The sequence below is a fragment of the Canis aureus genome, chromosome 12 (assembly GCF_053574225.1).
Source record: "Canis aureus isolate CA01 chromosome 12, VMU_Caureus_v.1.0, whole genome shotgun sequence".
NCBI classification, from domain to species: Eukaryota; Metazoa; Chordata; class Mammalia; order Carnivora; family Canidae; genus Canis; species Canis aureus.
Genome location: NC_135622.1, coordinates 50,810,090 through 50,829,293, shown reverse-complemented (window position 1 = coordinate 50,829,293; position 19,204 = coordinate 50,810,090). Strand labels below are relative to the sequence as shown.

Sequence of the window (19,204 nt, the reverse complement as noted above, 5' to 3'; positions counted from 1 at the left end):
TGGATTAGGCCTTTAATAATTGCTTTAGGAACAGAATGATATGCTACAACTTACGAAATGAAAAAGGTAAGTCAGTATGACAAAATATTTAAAAATGAAGAAAGTCTAACAAAATTTTGATCATTGGACAATATAAGGATATTTTTAATCATTCATCTGGAAATGCAACTCAATAGTATTTTGAAATAGTTGTCTCCTTACCTGAGAGTCAATACTCAAATACTACCAAATTATTATTTTTTTAAAAATTGAGTTTTTAAAAATTAAATTTGTATATATGAAGAAGTTTTGATGTGGCAGGAATAAAATTATAGGTAGCATTTTAAGTGCCTACTCTATGCCAGCACTCTGTCTGCCTTGTGCAAGCCTAGGGCATGGAAGTAGGCACTCTGCACTGAGTTCCCGGTTTTCGTACCTGGCTCTTGGGAAAGAACGATAAATGTGATTTGCTGGGACTGGAAAACTGTTATTTATTTATGGGAAACAAAATGAACTCTGAAGCTCTATGAAGGTGGATGAGAGCCCAGAGGAGTCAAGATGGCCAAGACTTTAGAAAATGAGAGCCTTGGCTCTGGGGAAGCTGGAGAGAGGGAGCAGAACAGGAGGCCAATAGAAGGAAAATTTTATGCATGAATAAAGGTGAAAAAGAAAAGAGACTTGGTTCCACAATAATGGTATTTCCTACTCTGCGCCTCTTTAGAACAAAGACCCTGTCCATTTTACTGCAGGAGAAATCATTTTCAAAATCATCTTAGGAAACATCCAAGATAGCCCATAGCTTCCTTTATAATAAATTCTTGGATTTCCAGAACAACAGGTGTGTCTTATATCTTGTGTCTTGACTGTCACAATAGATACACGTGTGACAAAATTGCAGAGAACTAAGCTCACACACAAACACAAACATGCACGTGCAGACACGTACAAGTTAAATTGGGAAATCTAAATGAGACCAGTGGATTCTACTAATGCCAACACCCTAGCCGTCATATTGTGCTGTGTTTCTGTAAGACACTGCAATTGAAACTGAGTAAAGAGTGCACAAGATCTCTATTATTTCTTACAACTGAGCATGAATCTGCAATGATCTCAAAATAAGTTGAATTTTTAAAAAACTGGGTTATTAGGAAACAGTATGGAAGTTCCTCAAAAAGTTAAAAATTGAACTACACTGGGATCCAGCAACTGCACTACTAGGTATTTACCCAAAGGATACAAAACTATAGATTCAAAGGGGTACATGCACCCCAATGTTTATAGCAGCATTATCAACAATAGCCAAATTACGGAAAGACCCAATGTCCACTGACTGATGAATGGATAAAGAAAATGTGTATGGGGATCCCTGAGTGGTTCAGCAGTTTAGCGTCTGCCTTCGGCCCAGGGCATGATCCTGGAGTCCCAGGATCAAGTCCCACATCAGGCTCCCTATATGGAGCCTGCTTCTCCCTCTGCCCGTATCTCTGCCTCTCTGCCACCCCCACCCCCCTGTGTCTCTTGTGAATAAATAAAATTTTTTTAAAAAGAAAAAAAAACTGGGTTATGATTGAAAAATGGCTGAAAGCCATATTTCTAATATACTTTCTTATACTGTAGAAACTGGGAAACTAAAGACACATTCTCTTGAGATAAGAGCTCTGAATGTGATGTAGGTGTTAGGTGCACTCCCAGGATGTCAAGCAGGTGGGATGGAGTGAATGTGGTCATGAAGGCAACTGGCTACCACTCCACCTGACCTCACCCTTAATTTGAGGAGACAGGCCACTGTCCGTTCACTAGCTTTGTGAGTATCAAGAAGCAGTGCATGGCAACAGTTTTCTGTTTCTGTTTTTGTTTTGTCAGTGCAGAGACAGCAGACATGGGGTAGCTCTAAATTTAACAGTTTTGAAGATAGTTTCTGGATTCTTGGATTATAGTTAAGATTAGCTGTTCCCAGGGATGCCTGGGTGGCTCAGTGGTTGAGCATCTGTCTTCAACTCAGTACGTGATCCTGGAGTCCTGGGATCAAGTCCCGTATCAGGCTCCCCGTGGGGAGCCTGCTTCTCCCTCTGCCTATGTCTCTGCCTCTCTCTGTCTCTCATGAATAAATAAATAAAATCTTTTTAAAAGAAGGTGTTCTTAGAGCCATTTTACAGTATATTTTGCCAATTCCCCATTTTGCCAATGGTGGGAGAGGTGGCAACTACCCTGACAGGCCACTTCGGTGATGTTGCCTAAGTCATTCATGGAATCCTGCCTAAAACCTCTCAAGGTTTTTCTAAGCATGTATGTCTCTACAGTACATCCTTTTTGTTATTGTTGATTTTGGTTTCTGGTTTGTTTGTTTTTTTATCTTCACCTGAATTCTGATGCTGATGCCCTGTGACTCCGTAGAGCCATCATTCCATCACTGGATCCACTCCCAAATGAGATGTCCTCAATCTAATAGTCATCATATCCAAAAATAATTAGCTAAAGTCACAGAATGGCCAATGAGACTGTATAATAGCTAGAATTCTCTGGGATGTCATCTGAATGTGAAAAGAAAAAGCAGGAAGAACAACGGGGGTAAATTGTTGATGTTTTCACCTGTACAGAGACTGCGGTATTGTTGATAGAAGCACAAGTAAAAAGTCCCAGAGAGAACTTAAGGAAAGCTGAATGCTTTGTCAACAAAGTTCTAATTATTGAAGATGAGTAAGCCTTGGGATCTAAGGTAGATCACGATGACTACAGTAATAATACTGTATTGTACACAGAAAATTTGCTAAAAGAGTAGATTCCAGGTGTGCTCACCACACACACACACACACACACACACGCACGCACAAAAGGTAAATATGTGAGGAGATGGATATGTTCATTATGAGCGGTGTAATCATTTCACTATGAATATGCGTATCTAAACATCACGTTTTACTTCTTAAACATATACAATTGTTATTAAAATACAAATTTTTAAAATTTCGGATCCATTTAAACTCTTTGGAATTTTAATAGACTTGTTTGTTCTTAGCGAAAATCTTGGTGTGATTGTGTTGTGCATCCCACAGGAAATGAAAAGCAGCTGAGTTGTTTTTTTTTTCAGGCTCCTATCTATCCCCTTTGTGATATTCCTTCTCTCCATTCCTCAAAATGTAAAGAATCTGCCATCTGCAGTAAATAGCACAAAACAGAAGTGTCCTTGAGGCCAAGGTGGATGGACCCACTGGGGCACAGGGGCATTGGGGCTGGGTGCCGTTGCAGTGGCTTCAGTGGGCACTGCTGCCTTCACGTTTACAAAGGGGAGGCAGAGAACAGCTGCGTCCTGGAGAGGAGCCGCCTTCTCCATGGCCTTAGCCACCCTGTGTTCTTCCTCCTTTTCCCTTTCTCCCCACCCACCTTTCATCGTCCTCAGAAGCCCATGTGTGTGAAAAGCAAGAGAGGAATGTGGGTGGGTTGACTTGTATAATTAAATCCATGTTGCATCGTGTTCTTTAGAATTAATAAGGAATTCATCCCATTGAAACTCACCATGACATCTTCCCTCTGACTCAGATTTCTTTTGCTTTTCTCTCTTTTTCTTAGCTAAAAGCATTAGACATGGGGCTATGGTTCAAATTAGGATCCTACATTTCTCTTCTTTTTTTTTTTTTTTAATTGAACTTTTCTGTTCAGTGAAGAGTTTAGTTTGTTTATATTTCATTTTTCTTCTATTCCACTTATCTGCCATTGTCTTTTTCCTTCCTTCTCCCAGAAAACTTACTCCGTAAAGGAGAAAACAGGAAAACTCTTCCTTGCAACAACTGCAAAGTTGGAGAAAGGACGCTGTTGGCCAAACCTGGACAATCCAGGCATCGTCCTTTGAGGCTCTTCATTCCCTGGGCCACCACACCTTGTCCTCACGAGCCCTGCTCTCACGTATGTCCCCAGAGGCCACGGGAGCCACGTCTGAGAGACAGGGAGAAACACTGAACAAATGGGACTTCTGAATTCCTGGGTCATGTTGCGAAACACCTTTTTATTGGGGGTAATAATTTGACTTCATTCCCTTATAAAAGTTGATTTATGTGATGGATATGTGATATATATTTTTCTGCCACTGTTCTTGGAGGATAGCGGTTGTATCAGTTAGGATTAAATTCAACTGTGAGTAACATAAACCCGAAATAACAGCAGCTTAAACCTGATAAAAGTTTTTCCTTGCTCATGTGGAAGACCAGCTGTGCAGTCCCGGGCTGGCGTGGAGGCTCTGTTCCATGAAGACTTCCCTGGCGATCCAGGCCCCATCCAGCTCCGGGCGTGGCCCTCGGCTTCGTGGTCCAGGCAGGGAGTTAGGTCATCAGAAGAACCATCTTCTGAACCATCCAAAAAAACCATCCTGCCTTTAGAAGCTTCTCCCTTTTGACCACAACAGGGTGCCTCGGTTTAGCCTCACGCATGAGATTTGGGGCTAGGAGTAAGGCCAGCAGAGGCTTGAGTCTGAGCTGTGCTGCCTGCCAGATGTGCAAATCTGAACACATCCCTTTACCCTTCCTGAGGCTGTATTTTCTCATATGTAAAATTGAAGTTATAATCTCTTAGAACAGGAGAAGGACAAAGGAGGTAACATGCATGAAAGAATTGGCCCACTGATTAGCACGCTAGCAAATACCAATTTATGGTGCTTTTAAATTTCTGGCTGTGTGGCTTTTCCATTTTCAGAGAAAACCACTCCTGTGTGTAGGGACTGGAGATTTTCTGCTGGTGAGAACCGAAGTGGGCTGTATGTTCTTTCCAAGCCCTTCTTCCAATTAGGAAAGAAACCTAACATGAAGAAGGCAACTCCGTGGCTTGCCCCACCTCCAAGGAAGTGGGATTCACTTTTGCTGTGGTTTTCAGTGGAAGATACCATGGGTTGGTGGCAAGTAGCCCCTTCCCACTCCCTTCTATGGCAGTGTCTTTTAAACTGCAGGTTGAAGTTTGGTGGGCTACGAAATCAATTTAGTGGGTCATGACCAGTACTTTTTAATGAAAGAATGGAGTGGAGTAGAATAGTCTAGAAAAGAATCAGGGCACATCACAAATAATCAATATATCATTTTCATGAAATGGGTTTCATATTTACGTATATGTCTACGTGTGTATTCTAGGTTATAAAGTAAAATATACTTCTTAAAATGATCTTGAGTCTTAAAAAAGAGGAATGAAGTGGGGAGAATCACTCTACTTGACCTTAAAGCTTACTATATAGATACAGTAATTAATTCAACATGGTATTTGCAGATAGTTACATACATCAATGGAACAGAATGGAGACCCAGAAATACACTTCCATAAATATACCCAACTGAGTTTTGACAAAAGCGGAAAAGTGATTCAAACGGAAGAAAATTCAATTGACCTTTTCCATTTAAATGGCCCAAGTAAATCATCATCACATCTGTGTTTTAAGTAGCAGCAAGAAGACAAGAGAAGCAACTGTGTGCCAGCTGTTTAAAAAAAAAAAAAAAAACCTTGGAGCTGCCGCCAGGTCTTTAGCTAAGTCCCATTGCCCACTGCCTAGAACTTAGTCGCATGGCCACACTAACCGTCAGGAAAGCTGAAGAATGTCATCTTTATTCTGAGCAGCCACATGATTTTATATCATTATATATTAGTAGAGAAAAATAGACATTGGGGGACAACTCTCTGTGCTACACAGAGGTGTGCAAGGATAGAATTCCACCTCTTGTGGACACCAAAGGGGTATTTCCACAGCACTTATTTGACCCCCAATTTAGAAACTCCCATGTCTCTGTAAGGTACATGGGATAAAGTCCAAACTCCTCTACAAGGATATTTATTTAGGTTCTTGAGTGTTTGGCCTAAGCTCGGATTTGCAGCCATCGGCTGCCCACTGCATTCTCTCTGATGCTGAGAATCTACAACTTCTGTGTTCCCTCTTCCCTGGACTGTAATCCCAGGAGCACCCACTGTTGAGCTGACAAATGACGCCTCATCTTCGTAGGCCTTGAGAAATTATCAGTTTCTATCCCTGATGCCCTTCTTGACTCCTCAAATCCAGAAGGAAACTCCCTTCTCCAGGCTTCCATTACTCTGCACATAAGTCAACCATTATGGCTCTTCATGTCTTACAGTGACTTATGTATCTGTTGTGTTGTTGTTGTTTTGTTATGTTTTTGTTGTGGACTCACTGCTCCTCCAATACAGGGCATATCCTCTTGAATTTGTTTCGGCAGATCTTGGAATCTCTCCATGCCTTTAAAATTGTTTGTTGAATTATTGAGAGGTTTCTCAGGGTCAAAAGTGGAAAGAAAAGGGGAAAAGTATCTATTTACAACAGGTGTGCTTTGAATGGGCAAAGTTGTTATTTCACAGGTTTTAGTTGTGAAGAAATAATCTGTGCTTAGAACTGCTTAAAAAAGCTAAGGTGAAAAGGATGATTCTTTGATACTTTGAGGTTTCTATTTCATTGTCATGAGCAAGTCCCCGTTCAAACTAGATCATGGGCAAGTCCCCTCAGACATCATGGTCCTTTAATACGAGCACATGTTTGCTTTAGGAAGAAGGATTCCTTCCGTTTTCAGCATGTAAAGACAGAGTAGCAAAGACAACTTCAAAAAATATCATTTCTCTTGTTATTTATTTGGAAGAAAATCCTCCTCTCTCTAACGAAACACATAAGTTTAATTCTTGGAAGCCATGCCTTTTTTTTTTAACATAAAGTGTATCTTATATTTTATTGTTATTTATGAATTTTTACTGGGCATCTTTTACCTCAGTAAAATTTACTTTGTAGGGGGTGGTGGAAGAGAAATGGGAAAACTTTTCATCTGTTGAACAACAATTCCCACTTTCCCCCTCCCCCTAGATCCTGGCAACTACCATTCTATACTCTTCTTGACCATTTTAGATACCCCATATAAGTGGAGTCATGCAGTATTTTTCCTTCTGTGACTAGCTTATTTCACTCAGCACAATGTCCTTCAGGATCATCCATGAAGTCACATTTGGCAAGATTGCTTTCTTTTTTAAAACTGAATCATATCCATTGCATGTCCATAACACATTCTCTTTATCCATTATCCACCGATGGACATTCATATTGCTTCCACATCTTGGCTATTGTGAATAACACATGCCTCCTTTTTTGAATGAAATACCAGGTAATATTCTCATCATTGACATTCTTCAAGGGAAGTCCTACTGTGAACTGCTTTCCTGAGCCTCAGTTTCTTGAAGCTGTAATGTTTAGATCCCCTACTGTGTCAAAGACAGTTTGTTTGTCAGATCTGCATGTGCTCCTTTGTATTTCCTCAGCCTTCCTGTTGGATCAGGGTTGGGTGACTTATTGTCACCCAGGGGCTGTGAACAATAATGCCATGCATCGCTTCCCGTCATGATGGGTAGGATCCCGTGTGTCTTAGCTTTGTTTTCACATGAAGGACATGCATTCCAGATGGCAGTTGTAAGATGGAGGAGGATTTTACATGAGCAAAATAAAATTTGGATGTGTGAACCCACCGAGGTTGAGGTGTTTGTTGTAGCAGGTAGATGAATAACTGTGACTAAGATGCTAACAGTGCAAGGTTCTTACGAGGCTTAAACAGGTCATTTACAAACAAGCTTGAGCACAGTGTCTGCGAGAAAGACACATCAGCCATAGTTTAAAGTAGGGTTGCCATTACCTAATAAAATGGTTGTATCAAAATAAAAATGTCTAGACCAAAGAAAAGGTTGGTTCTAGAGTTAAAGAACTTTAGACCTGAACACTAGAGTCATTTAACCCAGTGTTTTCCCAACTTATCAGATTATACACATCAGGTTCTAGAAAATACGATTTCTAGCCTGGCCACAGTTAACAGTAAATCAGAATCACTAAGGAAGGTTTTGATCCCATTGTTCTGTTAAGTTTTATATAGAAGGAAGGTGAGTCATACAAGGTTAGGGACTTTGCTCTGACCACAGACCTGGTTGTTTAGCATGCTGGGGACTAGAACTCAGCTTCCACACAGCCTAATACTTTACTTCTGGGCTAACAATAATGTTCTAATAGAACAAGGCCAAGACTGACCCTTTATCCCCCTTTCCCTGATAAATCATGTCAAGACCTGCAAATGATTTTACCCCTTAACAATGAAAAGAAGATGTAATTTTAAAATTACCTTGGATGTACAGTAAAAGCAGCATTCCCATAATCAATCATCCAAAATCACAGGGTTATTTGGAGCTATTTGAAGGAAAGTAAATTGAAAACATGTTGTTAAACAATGCACCAAAGAGTTATCAAATCATAAACATCTAGATTACTTTAACATGTTGATTATTTCACATTTAGGGTCTCTTTACAAAGTAACTCTGGCCATGAAGAGACCTGGAAAATTCAATGAATCCTTTCCTAAGTTGTTAACTGTATTAGGTTCAATCACTTGGCCATGTGGGAACATATGTTAAAGTTAATATATATATATATATATATATATATATATATATATATATATGCACATACATATGTGTGTGTGTATATATGTATATATATATTCTTTTTGGAGCTATTATTCACACTTTTCACTAAGCAGAAGACACGGAGGCCTGTTATTAGGACATGTCCCTGAGGATACAGAAATAGCTCAGGGAGTGCAGTGGTATAACACTGAACACATTAAAACCTATCTGGAGCTTTGGAAATCAAATATACAGACATTCCATAATGACCCTTGGGTTTTAGCATAATTCCTGAACCTGAAAATTCATAACTAAATAATGGCAGCACATTTATGACATAAAATGCCTTAAACCATTTGTTTATTATTATATGTGGATTTTAAGTTTTATGTTTGAGAAAATGGAAAGCCTACCCTTTTCTCCCCCCTTGGAGAGGTGGTATACCAATTACCTTTGAGAGTCTTTGTTTTTCTCACTGGAAGAGAGCTAAACCAGGACTGAAATTTACGTCAAGGCATCTATTTGGTTATCAAATATATGATCATACACTCTTGTTAAACTAAACCAAATTAAATTAATCTTTGTTGAAAAATAAATGATGTAATTCTTGGAGGATCCTGTTTTACTCCCAGGATGGTGGCCTGGTTCTTCTAAGTAGCTTGGAAGAAAGCAAAGTCTGAAATAGTTCTCAAAACTAAAAAGAGGAAATTGCTTTGAGTACAGCAGGTGTCTAGAAGGAGCCACTACCCACAAGTGATCTGTGATCTAAGGGTTCATCATTATAAGACTAAATTATATCTGCATTCTTCCTGAGACCGGATTCAAAGACTGAACTCTAAAATTAATCTAGATGTTATTTCTTCTTTGAGTTCTAAAATGAGCCCAGGGAAGAGTGGAGTCATTCATCTGACTGAGCATCATAGTGCATCCTCTGACTTTTCTTGGAATGGATTCCTTATGTGGACACAATGTGAGTTAAATTGCATCTGGTTATTGTTTTTAGAGAATTTTGCTGAAATGCAAATTGAGCCTGTGTATCATGGGCTGACTTATCAGTGCCTGTCCATGGGAGAACCAGAATGGAACTGAGATATGTGATAAATAGGAGGTCACACTGTGGGTCTCTGTCCAGGTACAATGATAGTGGCATGGTCAGGAGGAGCAAATGCAATACACTCCTAGACAGAGACACTTGCCCTCTCCTTGGGCTCCATTAGCAGCCATGAGGCAGAGGGAATGACAGCAGCATGGTAGAAAGAAAATGGAATTTGAAATCAGACTCAGCTGAGTCTTTACTCTGGCTCCACCATGTAGGAAATAATGCAATTTTTGAGTGAGTTCTATAATCTCTCTGACCTCAGTTTTCCTATTAGTAATATAGGAATAATAATGCCTGACTCATGGACTTGTGAGAATTAACAAGAGACTTTCTGCATGGTAACCTGGCATCTGATAGGTCACCAAAATAATTGGGAAAAAAATGGTAAATCTTCAATAATCCCATCAACAGCTACCACTTGAACACTTATTAAGTGCCCAGGACTTTACCTCCTATCAGTGCCTGGCACATGGCTGGCATTAGTGAAAACTCAATAAAACAGTCATAGGATGATAAAACAATGTCTGAATCTTTTTAATGGTGACTTTTTGGCCGTGGAAAGAGAGACAAGCAAGTCTAAAGGAGAAAGCACATGTGCCAGTGCTGCCCTGGGCTTCTCGGGGGGAAAGCCCTCTCCTCGCCCCCATCCCTGACTCTTCTGTAGATAGCCCTACTTCTAGAACCATTGAGTATTTTGTGGTCTTGCTTCTTCTGAGGCCAGAGGGTAAAAACTGAAACACAAACTAAAAATGTCAAGTTCTATTCTGCTCCAGAAGCTCCCGAGGGCTGGGCAGAGGTTTTGCAGTTTTACCACAAGCATTTACAAGGGCCGCACGCTTTGGCAGGACCAAGTCTCCAGATAGCCTAACCTCTGCAGACCCAGTATACAGCTGAATTTCAGAGGTCATGAAAGGGGGAGGTTCTGGGGGGTCCTGGAAAAGACTAATTCAACCTTGGTTCATCATCATGCTATGCTCAAACCCCCATGTAGCCAGGGCTTGCTTGGTTTCTGGTTTCAAAATGACATTTTCACACAGCCCTAATCCCAACCCACCCTAATTTAAAGAAACAGGCACTTGGCATGCGATCCAGATAGATCAGCAGTTGCTCACATACAGCTGTGCACATCTGGCACACAGGTATGTGATTTTGCATGAAGATAAATTGTGTGGGGACCAAATGCACAGTTGTTAAACTAAAAATGAATCGCTTCTTGGAAGCAATCTTCCTGCACAGCAGGGCCTCTGGGTGAGCTTGATCCTTTTCATTAGGCTTTTCTCAGAAAGCACAGCCTACTCCAGAAGGTCTGTGGGTGAAGGAAGGGGCATGCCCACACCTGCAGTTGGCTCTCTGCTGCTCCTTTCGAATTAGAAGTTGGACACAATCTCTGACAGCCATAGTCAGGCAGGCTTCCCAGGGGAGTTTGAGTCCAGTATCAAAGAAGAGGCCAGGTCCTTCCTTGGTGCTGCTTCGCTGTCCATAAATTTTGTCTTATCCAGGGCCTATTCCTCAAAAACGAGTCTTTCTGTGGACAGCTACTGAAGGATTTGGGCCCTCTACCAAACTTTGCGGGCCAAGAAATTTGCATCCTCTGGGAGCTTCATGGAGTCAATGGCATCCACCCTGTAGGAACACCTTTCCCACAGCTCATGTACTTGTAGTAACTCATGGGACAACGCCCATGCTTATATGCTTTTCAGATCACAGAACTCCATTCTGAGATATCTCACCAGCACAGAGAAGACTGAAGGAATGAATCCTGAGCTAGGTCGTCTCTGGGAGTCCATGAAGGGTTCTGATCCAATGACTAGGGCTTGATTAAGAAGGTTCCATTTCAGGTCCAGTTTCACAATTTCAGCAATAGGAAGTTACTGGGTATTTGCACAAATCAAAGATTTTGAAGGAGATTCTTTCCATCTTTGTTCTATGTGGTGGTAATACAAGCAATGGTCCAGCAAATTGATCCTATTTCTCTCATTTTCTCTCTCTCTCTCTCTCTCTCTCTCTCCTTCTCTCTCTCTCTCTCTCTCCCATATATACCTTTTTTACTCAAAACAAACAAATCCAATAAGTGGAAGGGAAATTGCAGTGATTTTAGAGGGAAATATAATCTTCATATTATCCCACTTGAATTATAGTGGTAGATTAGCCATAACATCCATTTCTGCATATGTATATGCTGTGTTTTCTGACTGTAGTTTTTTTTACCTGTTTCCTGCCTTGGTGAACCCTAGATCATTTTTTATAATTCAACTGAGGTCTCAACTGTCTCATTACTACTCGTAAGGGAGATGACTTTATTCTCTACACTACCATTATTCTCCATGCATACCTGTCTGCTAGCACCATACCAGTTTTGTGATCATCTATTTATATGTCTGCTCTCCCACCGCACTGTGGACCTCTCGATAGCAGGGACTACCTAGTTCTTTCTATTTCCAACACTTAGCCCTATTTAAATAAATTAATATTTGGTAAATACATACCAACGCTATTTTTCCCTTCCTTGACATAACATTATTAGGACCCAGGCATCCCCACTTTGTGAATTCCATGATAGCCCAGTATGAGAATGGAAAGGATCCTCCACAAACATCACCTGGATCTGATCCAGAAACCAAGCGGAAAACAGTCACATTCTGAGGTAACCTACAATTGCCAGAATTATCTAGAGGTCTTGACTAGGGATAAAATAAGAAGGAACATGTGAGTGAAAGCAAGACAGCTTTTCTTTGCTCTTATGGAAGAGAATCCTGGAAAATGCAAGTATTTTTAGGTCTCACTGCTGGAACCAAGGTCAGTGTAAGTACAGAAGTACAAGCCACCATGGGAGTCACTGAGGGTGTTCAAGACCAGCCACTACAAGAGTTCCCTGAAGGACTTCCAAACCAAGAACCATTGACAGCAAAGATTCCTAACAGATTGTCTCTATTTTACATTCCTCATTTTACCCATTTGTCCAACCTTTGCCTTAGATTGGTAGTTTATAACTCCTAGTGAGCAAAAGCCTTCAGGAGGATGATCTGTCTTTTGCAGAAATCAACATAAATTCGACACTCATGTGAGAACAGAAAGTTGAGAACTGACAGCATATATGAGTCTGCTGATTAAAAAAAAAAAAAGTCCACTTAACAGCTGTTTTTCCATTCAGTCTTTAGGAATAAAACCCAAATGTGCTTAGCAAAATTAATGACTGATAAAATTGTCATTCCTCTCTTCCTGGTGCAAGAATTTTATCTCAGGGTCCAATGTGATAATAAAAATCTCATGACTCTGATAGGATCAGAAAAGAGGGTTTCTGAGAGGAGTTTCTTGTGATCTCCTACCCTGACACCTAAAACCCTGGCACTACCCAAGGCTGATCCTTTATCCCTGTCCTTTATCTTAGACTTCCTGTTCTCTTCTGCTGAGCCTCTACCCCATGATTCCCTGAAGCACCATTGCCTTTCTCCCCTCATGGTCTGCATGGGGGCCAGGTACCAGTATATCATAGGCACTGTCCTATTCTTTACATATGTAGGGAGAGACACAGCCACCTGGAGTAGGGGGAAGAAGGGATGAAACCATAGTCTTATAATTGTTCCTATGGAAAAATACATGTTGAAAATATAACTCTATGGGGAAGTGACCAGATTTAACTAGAATTTTTTTTAGTAATCTAGACACCTTCTGTACTATCATAGCATGCCACCTATCAAAAACAGCCATGATTCCATTTGAGAGAGTGAGGAGCCCAGATGCCCACATGCAGCCAAACGATGACTTCCTCTATACTTTATCCTGGCCTTTTCAGAGTTTCTGCACAATAAACGAAAAGCTATTAAGGGAAGCTCAAGAAGGTGAGAAGAAAGTGATGGTTAAGTGGGGAAAGAAAACAACTCTAGACTTGGAATTAAGAAGTTAGGGTCTCATCCAATTTTTCCTTTGCCTTCTTTAAATTTCTTTCATTCCAAAATGAGGAAAAGCAACCAAACAAATTCAGTGTGTTTTTTAAATGTTTTCACCTTCTAGGATCTTCATAAAAACTATTTCTTTATAAAACCTAAAATGTATGTTTCCACTGCTATTATTGTAGCTTATTTTCTATTTCTTTTCAAGGACTTTGTTTAAAAGACACTGTTGTGCTAGATTCCCTTTCAATTCAGTTGCCAGCTTTGCTCTCCAGAAGCCATCTGAGCCTGGGTGGGCCTCCACTCGGAACCAAGTCTGCTTTCACATTTGGGTTACTGTCCACTTAGGTGTTCACCAAATTCTCACCAACTGAAATAATCATCCATTTTTGGAAACCAACACCCAGAAATATTCTCTGTAAAATTTCAGCCTATGTTGAAAAATCCTCACCATCCCATTGTTAAAAGCAACTGGTCCACTATGAACTATTTTCTGAATTAGTTCCAGGAAGACCTCCTCTGTTGATAAGGAGATACCAGTTATCAGCCAGCTTTGCTGGGCTGAGAGATCTTTAGGGCATCTGTAGAAGTCTCATTTTCTAGGTTTTCCTGGCATTTATGACATTCTTCAATCTTTTCATCCAAACCATATCATTCCAGACCTCCAAATCTAGTCTCTTTCTTAAGAAACTGTGTAAACTTTGTAACCTTCTTCTCTTTCTTTCCAGGAGTACATCACAAACAGGGTATATCTGAAATCAAGGTATTATGAACACCTGCCTTAGAAAGGAGTGGGTCTGCAGTCATCTATTCCAAACACCCAGCAGCTAAAGAGCAAGTCACTCTCACAGAAAATCCCACAATGTGAAATCCTACCGGTTTTCCACATTCACTCTCAACTCCAATCATGTGGGGTCCTGGTAAATTCTTACACCTTGAGCTGGACTCAAGCCAGGACTCTTCCTTATGAATCCTAAATCAGCCCAATAACAGAAAGTTCTCATCCTCATTTCCCATCATTTTTCTCACCTTGATAGCATCATCTTTTCACTTCTCTCATCAGCAATCAAAATACCTAAGATTGTGCCCCACATATCAGTCACAACTACCTTCTGGGGAAGGAAAAATCTGTAAACCCATCTGTGATGAGAGATGGATGACTGAAGGAACCTTGATAGGAGATATGAGAGGGAGTGACCTCATAGCAGAGAAGTAAAGGGATGGTGAGGCTACTGGCATTGACCATTGGTAGAGGGAAGGGTAGAGAGCACTGGAACCTACACCAACTCTGGGAGGGTGTAAACACTGCCAAGCTTGATTGAGGAGAAGAACTGGTGTATTTGAGCCACTCAGTTCTACTAATAAGCCCTTGGCAAGATGTCAATGTGTTTCTTCAGTGAGCCTACTTCCTTGTAACAGGGAACAATCAAAAAGGTTCCCTGCTTATATTCACTTCCTTCAGGGAGCATCCTTTTGGTGAGCAACCTCATGGCCTTCATGGGGACATACGTCATATGCCTCAGAGAGAAGGACCAGGGCCACTTGTCCATCTGCTTCTGAGACACTTAGGCAGAAGAAGGCCCTCTGTGCTCTACTTTCTGAATGGGGTGCCTGTCTGTAGATGTCTAAACAAACAACACTGAGTGGAAATGTCTTGGGCGGGGGTGAGGGGGATGGGGTAGGGAGCATTCTTTAAAAATCTGGCTACTGTGAGGGCACAATCCATCATCTCCTCAAACACAGTTTAAAGTACAGTGTGTGGTCCTATTCCCTTGGGTCTTTCTTGGCCTAGAATTTAATTGAAGTCTGTAGGGGAAAAACTATGATGTGAAACAACTGGTCTCTCCCAAAGTGTACGTTTTAAATGTTCATAACTCTACAACCCATAAGCTAATTTTTCTTTTTGTGAAGCCCCAGTTAGAATAAACAAAGCAGAGGGCATAATAAATGGCATCTTCATTGTAAGTAAGTCAGGCAGACTGCACTCGCCATGTTTCCTTCTGGGACCTTGGACGAGACAGTATGTCTGCCACTCAATTGGCAGTGTGTGATCCAAACAACCCCGGGCCACCTTCCCATCAGAATACACAGTTTTACCCATCATTCCTAATTTTGATGATCAATTTTGATGAAGATACCCTAACCCTAACCCATCTGCCCAATGATGAGGCCAATGTCCCTAAAAATGATAGAACCTGTACCCTACCATCCTAAAATCAGAATCCCAGGTGCTTCTTCCAAGTGGCAGGAGCCTCAGTGAAGTAGGGGAGGCCTTACAGAATCAGGAACCCTTGCTATAGAATGGGGTCCCTCCACACCTGAGAAACACAAGTAGCTATCTTTGATTTGGAGAATACAGAAAGCATTTGAAACAATAATTTCATTAAGAACATATCAATTTGAACTTCATTCCTCAGGATTGCTAAACCCAGGGAAATGCAGTAGACCTACCTCAGTGGTTCATACCCCTGTGAATATGAGAGCTCCTGTAGCATGAAAAGATTTCAAAGCTCACAGCCCCAGTTGAAGTTGTTTTATTTTTGTGTGTATGGATTTTGTTTATGCCAACAGAGTGTACATTTCTTTTAAGATTCTCATACATATGTGGAAAACACACAATTTTTTTAGTCCACAAATATTTGGTTTGTGCAAGTATGCACAGATCACTTCTGCTACGTCTACGGTTTCCAGTGGCCACTAGGAATCATGAAGGTCTGACCTTAGCTCCAGTATTCACCTAGGCATAAGAAAGTTTCTCATGATATATTGTGAAGACTGAAAAAAAAATAAAAGTAGATGTCAACATAATAGGTGAATATGAGGTAGAACCACTACTTCCAAAGGTGCTCATGATCACCAGGCAAATGGGACAGGGTCTCTAATGAGTAACTATAAGCTGTATCCTTGGTCCCTTCTCTCCCACCTTTGACGGCCTATTGACTCAGTGCAAGAACTGGGAAAGGACATTTTTGCCCTCTGAGCCTCACGTTCTTCCCACAGGACCCGGTAGGTGAGATATGAAATTTAACAGCAGTTCCAAATTCTTTTTGATTTATAAATCTCATAGAAATGTTTTTGAATGCTGAAAGCCATCTTTCTGGAAAATACTTATATGCGCAATGTTTACTTCTAGTTCAGGAGACTCCTGGGTTTTTTTTGAAGCCATAGGGACCCCCGTGGGGTGATGACTACTGACGTACCCCCCAGCATGGACACTATGGTTCTAGAGAGCCATACTTAAATATCCATGGAGCCGTGGTGATTTCACTTTTATTTCAAGCACCTCCTTTGCAGAGATATAATAGGAACCGGTTCCAGGGAGGCATCTGGAAAGCATGTAGCATGACCTCCAGCTGTGTTCAGTTTCTGTTTGTTCCAGCTGGTGACCCTGCAGTGCTCTTTTTCTTCCCCGACCCAGACATGCTCTGTCTCCCTGGCTGCCCTGTACCTTCCCTGGCCTTGTAGGAATGATTGTGCCAAAGGCAAGATGACTCCACCCAGAAAAGGGGCCTTATAGCATTGTCTTGTATTCGGACAGCTTCTGCAGCCGAGGCAAAGCAGTTCATCCTCTCTTACTTGATTTGATTCCCATGGTTTGCGGTTATTGGATTGGACAACACAGATATAGAACATTCCCATCATCACGGAAAGTTCTATTGAACACCAGTGATCTCTATATATATTCAGTCAATGCACACTCTGTGCCAGCACCTGAGTTTTAAAAATATAGAAACAAATAAGATGAGCTCTGGCTCTCAAGGGACTCATGGGAAGGAGGCAGACCTACAATTATACCACCACCCCTGAGGTGGAGATAGGAGAGAGATATTCCAGGCAGAGGCAAAAAAAAAAAAAAAAAAAAAAAAACAGCATGTGAAAAGATACAAAGGCCTAAAAACATTGCATATCCAGAGCATGGGGAAGTTTCAGGTGGTTCAAATGCAAAGTAAATGTATCTAGTGAGTAAATTATGGTAATAGTGGCTGATAAACCAAGGCGGGAAGGTAGACAAGGGCCAGATCTGACAGGTAGACGAGGGCCAGATTTGTATGCCTGTTTATTTGGTAATTGCTTTATAAATGGTGATTCTTGCACAACTTGATCTTTAAGTAGCCTTGATTTCCTCAGGTGCATTTCCTTGGAATCAAATATCCCCCATCTCCATCAGAGCCTTATTATAGAGCCTTTATATAGAATTTAGAATCCAGAGCTCTGTCCTCTCTGTAGCTTGGCCTGTCATTCTTCCAGGCACTTCTCCTTGGGCTAACATCTCCCATTACCATATTGTATAGTTGTTGGAACATACAATGGATGAGGTAAGCTTGGGTTTAGCTAAGCATCTGGAAGCTCAGTAATATATCTTAAATTGACAACAAGGATGATGATGACAAGGGACATAAAACAGGATGATGCCCAGAGAGAAACCCTTAGCTGGTCACGGAAGGAGGATCAAGGAGAGCCAGTGGAAGAGCAAGTGGAAAACAACCCTTGGAGAGTGCTCTACAGAAGGTGTTCCAGCAGCTCATCATCTCAAAGATTGGGCACTTGCCTTCAAACTACACAAATCTCCTCATCTGGGGTTGAGAGTCTTTTCTGTGTGCCTGTCCTAAATCATCATGATGACCTTTAAAGAGCACACCACAAAACCATGGCTGCATTTCAGAAAACATTATCGAGCATCTGATAAGTGCAGAGACCTTGTTGCATTCAGTGGAGACCAACCTCATGGGTCTGTAGCGAGAAGAAGACTCTCATCATTATGATCCTGACCTCTGGAATATTCATTACAGATTTAAAGCCCTTCCACTGCTGTCATCTCCTGTGGTCTCAATATATCCCCACTACGTAGATAAGATCAGGTTCGTTACCCCGGTTTTACGGATGGCAAAACTCAAGTCCAGAGATATGAAGTCACTTCCTGATATCACAGCAACTAGGGAGGTAGAGCCAGGTCTCTCATTTTCAAATCTCGGCCTTGAAATGCAGTCCCAGAAGGCAAGTTACGTACTTAGATCAAATTCTCCTAAAATCAAATTTACCAGCACATTGGGATGAAACATACAATCTAAGATAAAAAAATAAATAAAATACTATGAGGTCCCTGACAGTTGCATGTGGTTAAAAACAGACACAACATTAAAGGAGCTCAAAACCCTAAACACTCCTCTTAATGATCAAAAGAAGCAGGAAACCGATTTCTTCTGAAAGTCATCAAGATTAAAATGTTCAGCTGGCTATAGCCATCACTGGCCTTCCTGCCCTGTAAGAGTAAGGAAGAGCTCGATGAGCTTAAAATATTCTTTAGAAAGAATGGAAACAAAAGTGCACCTACATCTCATCTCATCATTTCCGTGGATCTGAAAAGTTCATGGCAAAAATCACGGTGGCTCACGTTGAGCTGGTTGCCGGAAAGCAAACACTAAACAGAGACGTCTGTTTTGAGCCTTCATCAAATTGCAACTGCATAATTGCAAATAAATCCCAGCACATGCTGTTTTAATTAATAGCAAATAATAAGATAACAGTCACAATCGTGGGGCTTAACCAACCATACAGTGAAGCATACATTTGTTTTCAATTAGAGTTAAAATGTATCCAGCTGAATACAGCTTAAGTGGTAATTACATTCTTTACAAGTTGCTAATAATCCCTGGAATGGCCACTCTAATAAAAATTTGCCTCTAATGGGTACATGTCCTGCTTCCTCACATGTCAAGGCCGGTGAAGTCATTAGGGGCGCCAGCAGCCCAATCATCTATCTGGAGCTTTAGACTTCTGTCCAAAGCCCACACGTGAACCACTCACTGTGTACTTAACATGGGAAGCAGCA

The 19,204-nt window shown here is 41.0% G+C and overlaps 1 protein-coding gene across 4 annotated transcripts in view; it reads right to left on the bottom strand.

Moving 5' to 3' along the window:
- LOC144281191 (uncharacterized) overlaps positions 1-19,204 on the bottom strand; it is a 388,757-nt gene that overhangs the window by 106,093 nt on the left and 263,460 nt on the right. For 2 of the 4 annotated variants that reach the window (XR_013349696.1, XM_077844040.1), the window contains one exon: positions 8,106-8,170. The exons of the other annotated variants lie outside the window; for them this stretch is intronic. Coding sequence is in view for 1 of the 2 variants with exons in the window: in XM_077844040.1 (XP_077700166.1) it covers positions 8,153-8,170 (18 nt within the window). In the remaining variant the exon portion in view is untranslated. The remainder of the gene's footprint in view (positions 1-8,105; positions 8,171-19,204) is intronic. 4 annotated transcript variants of the gene reach the window in all.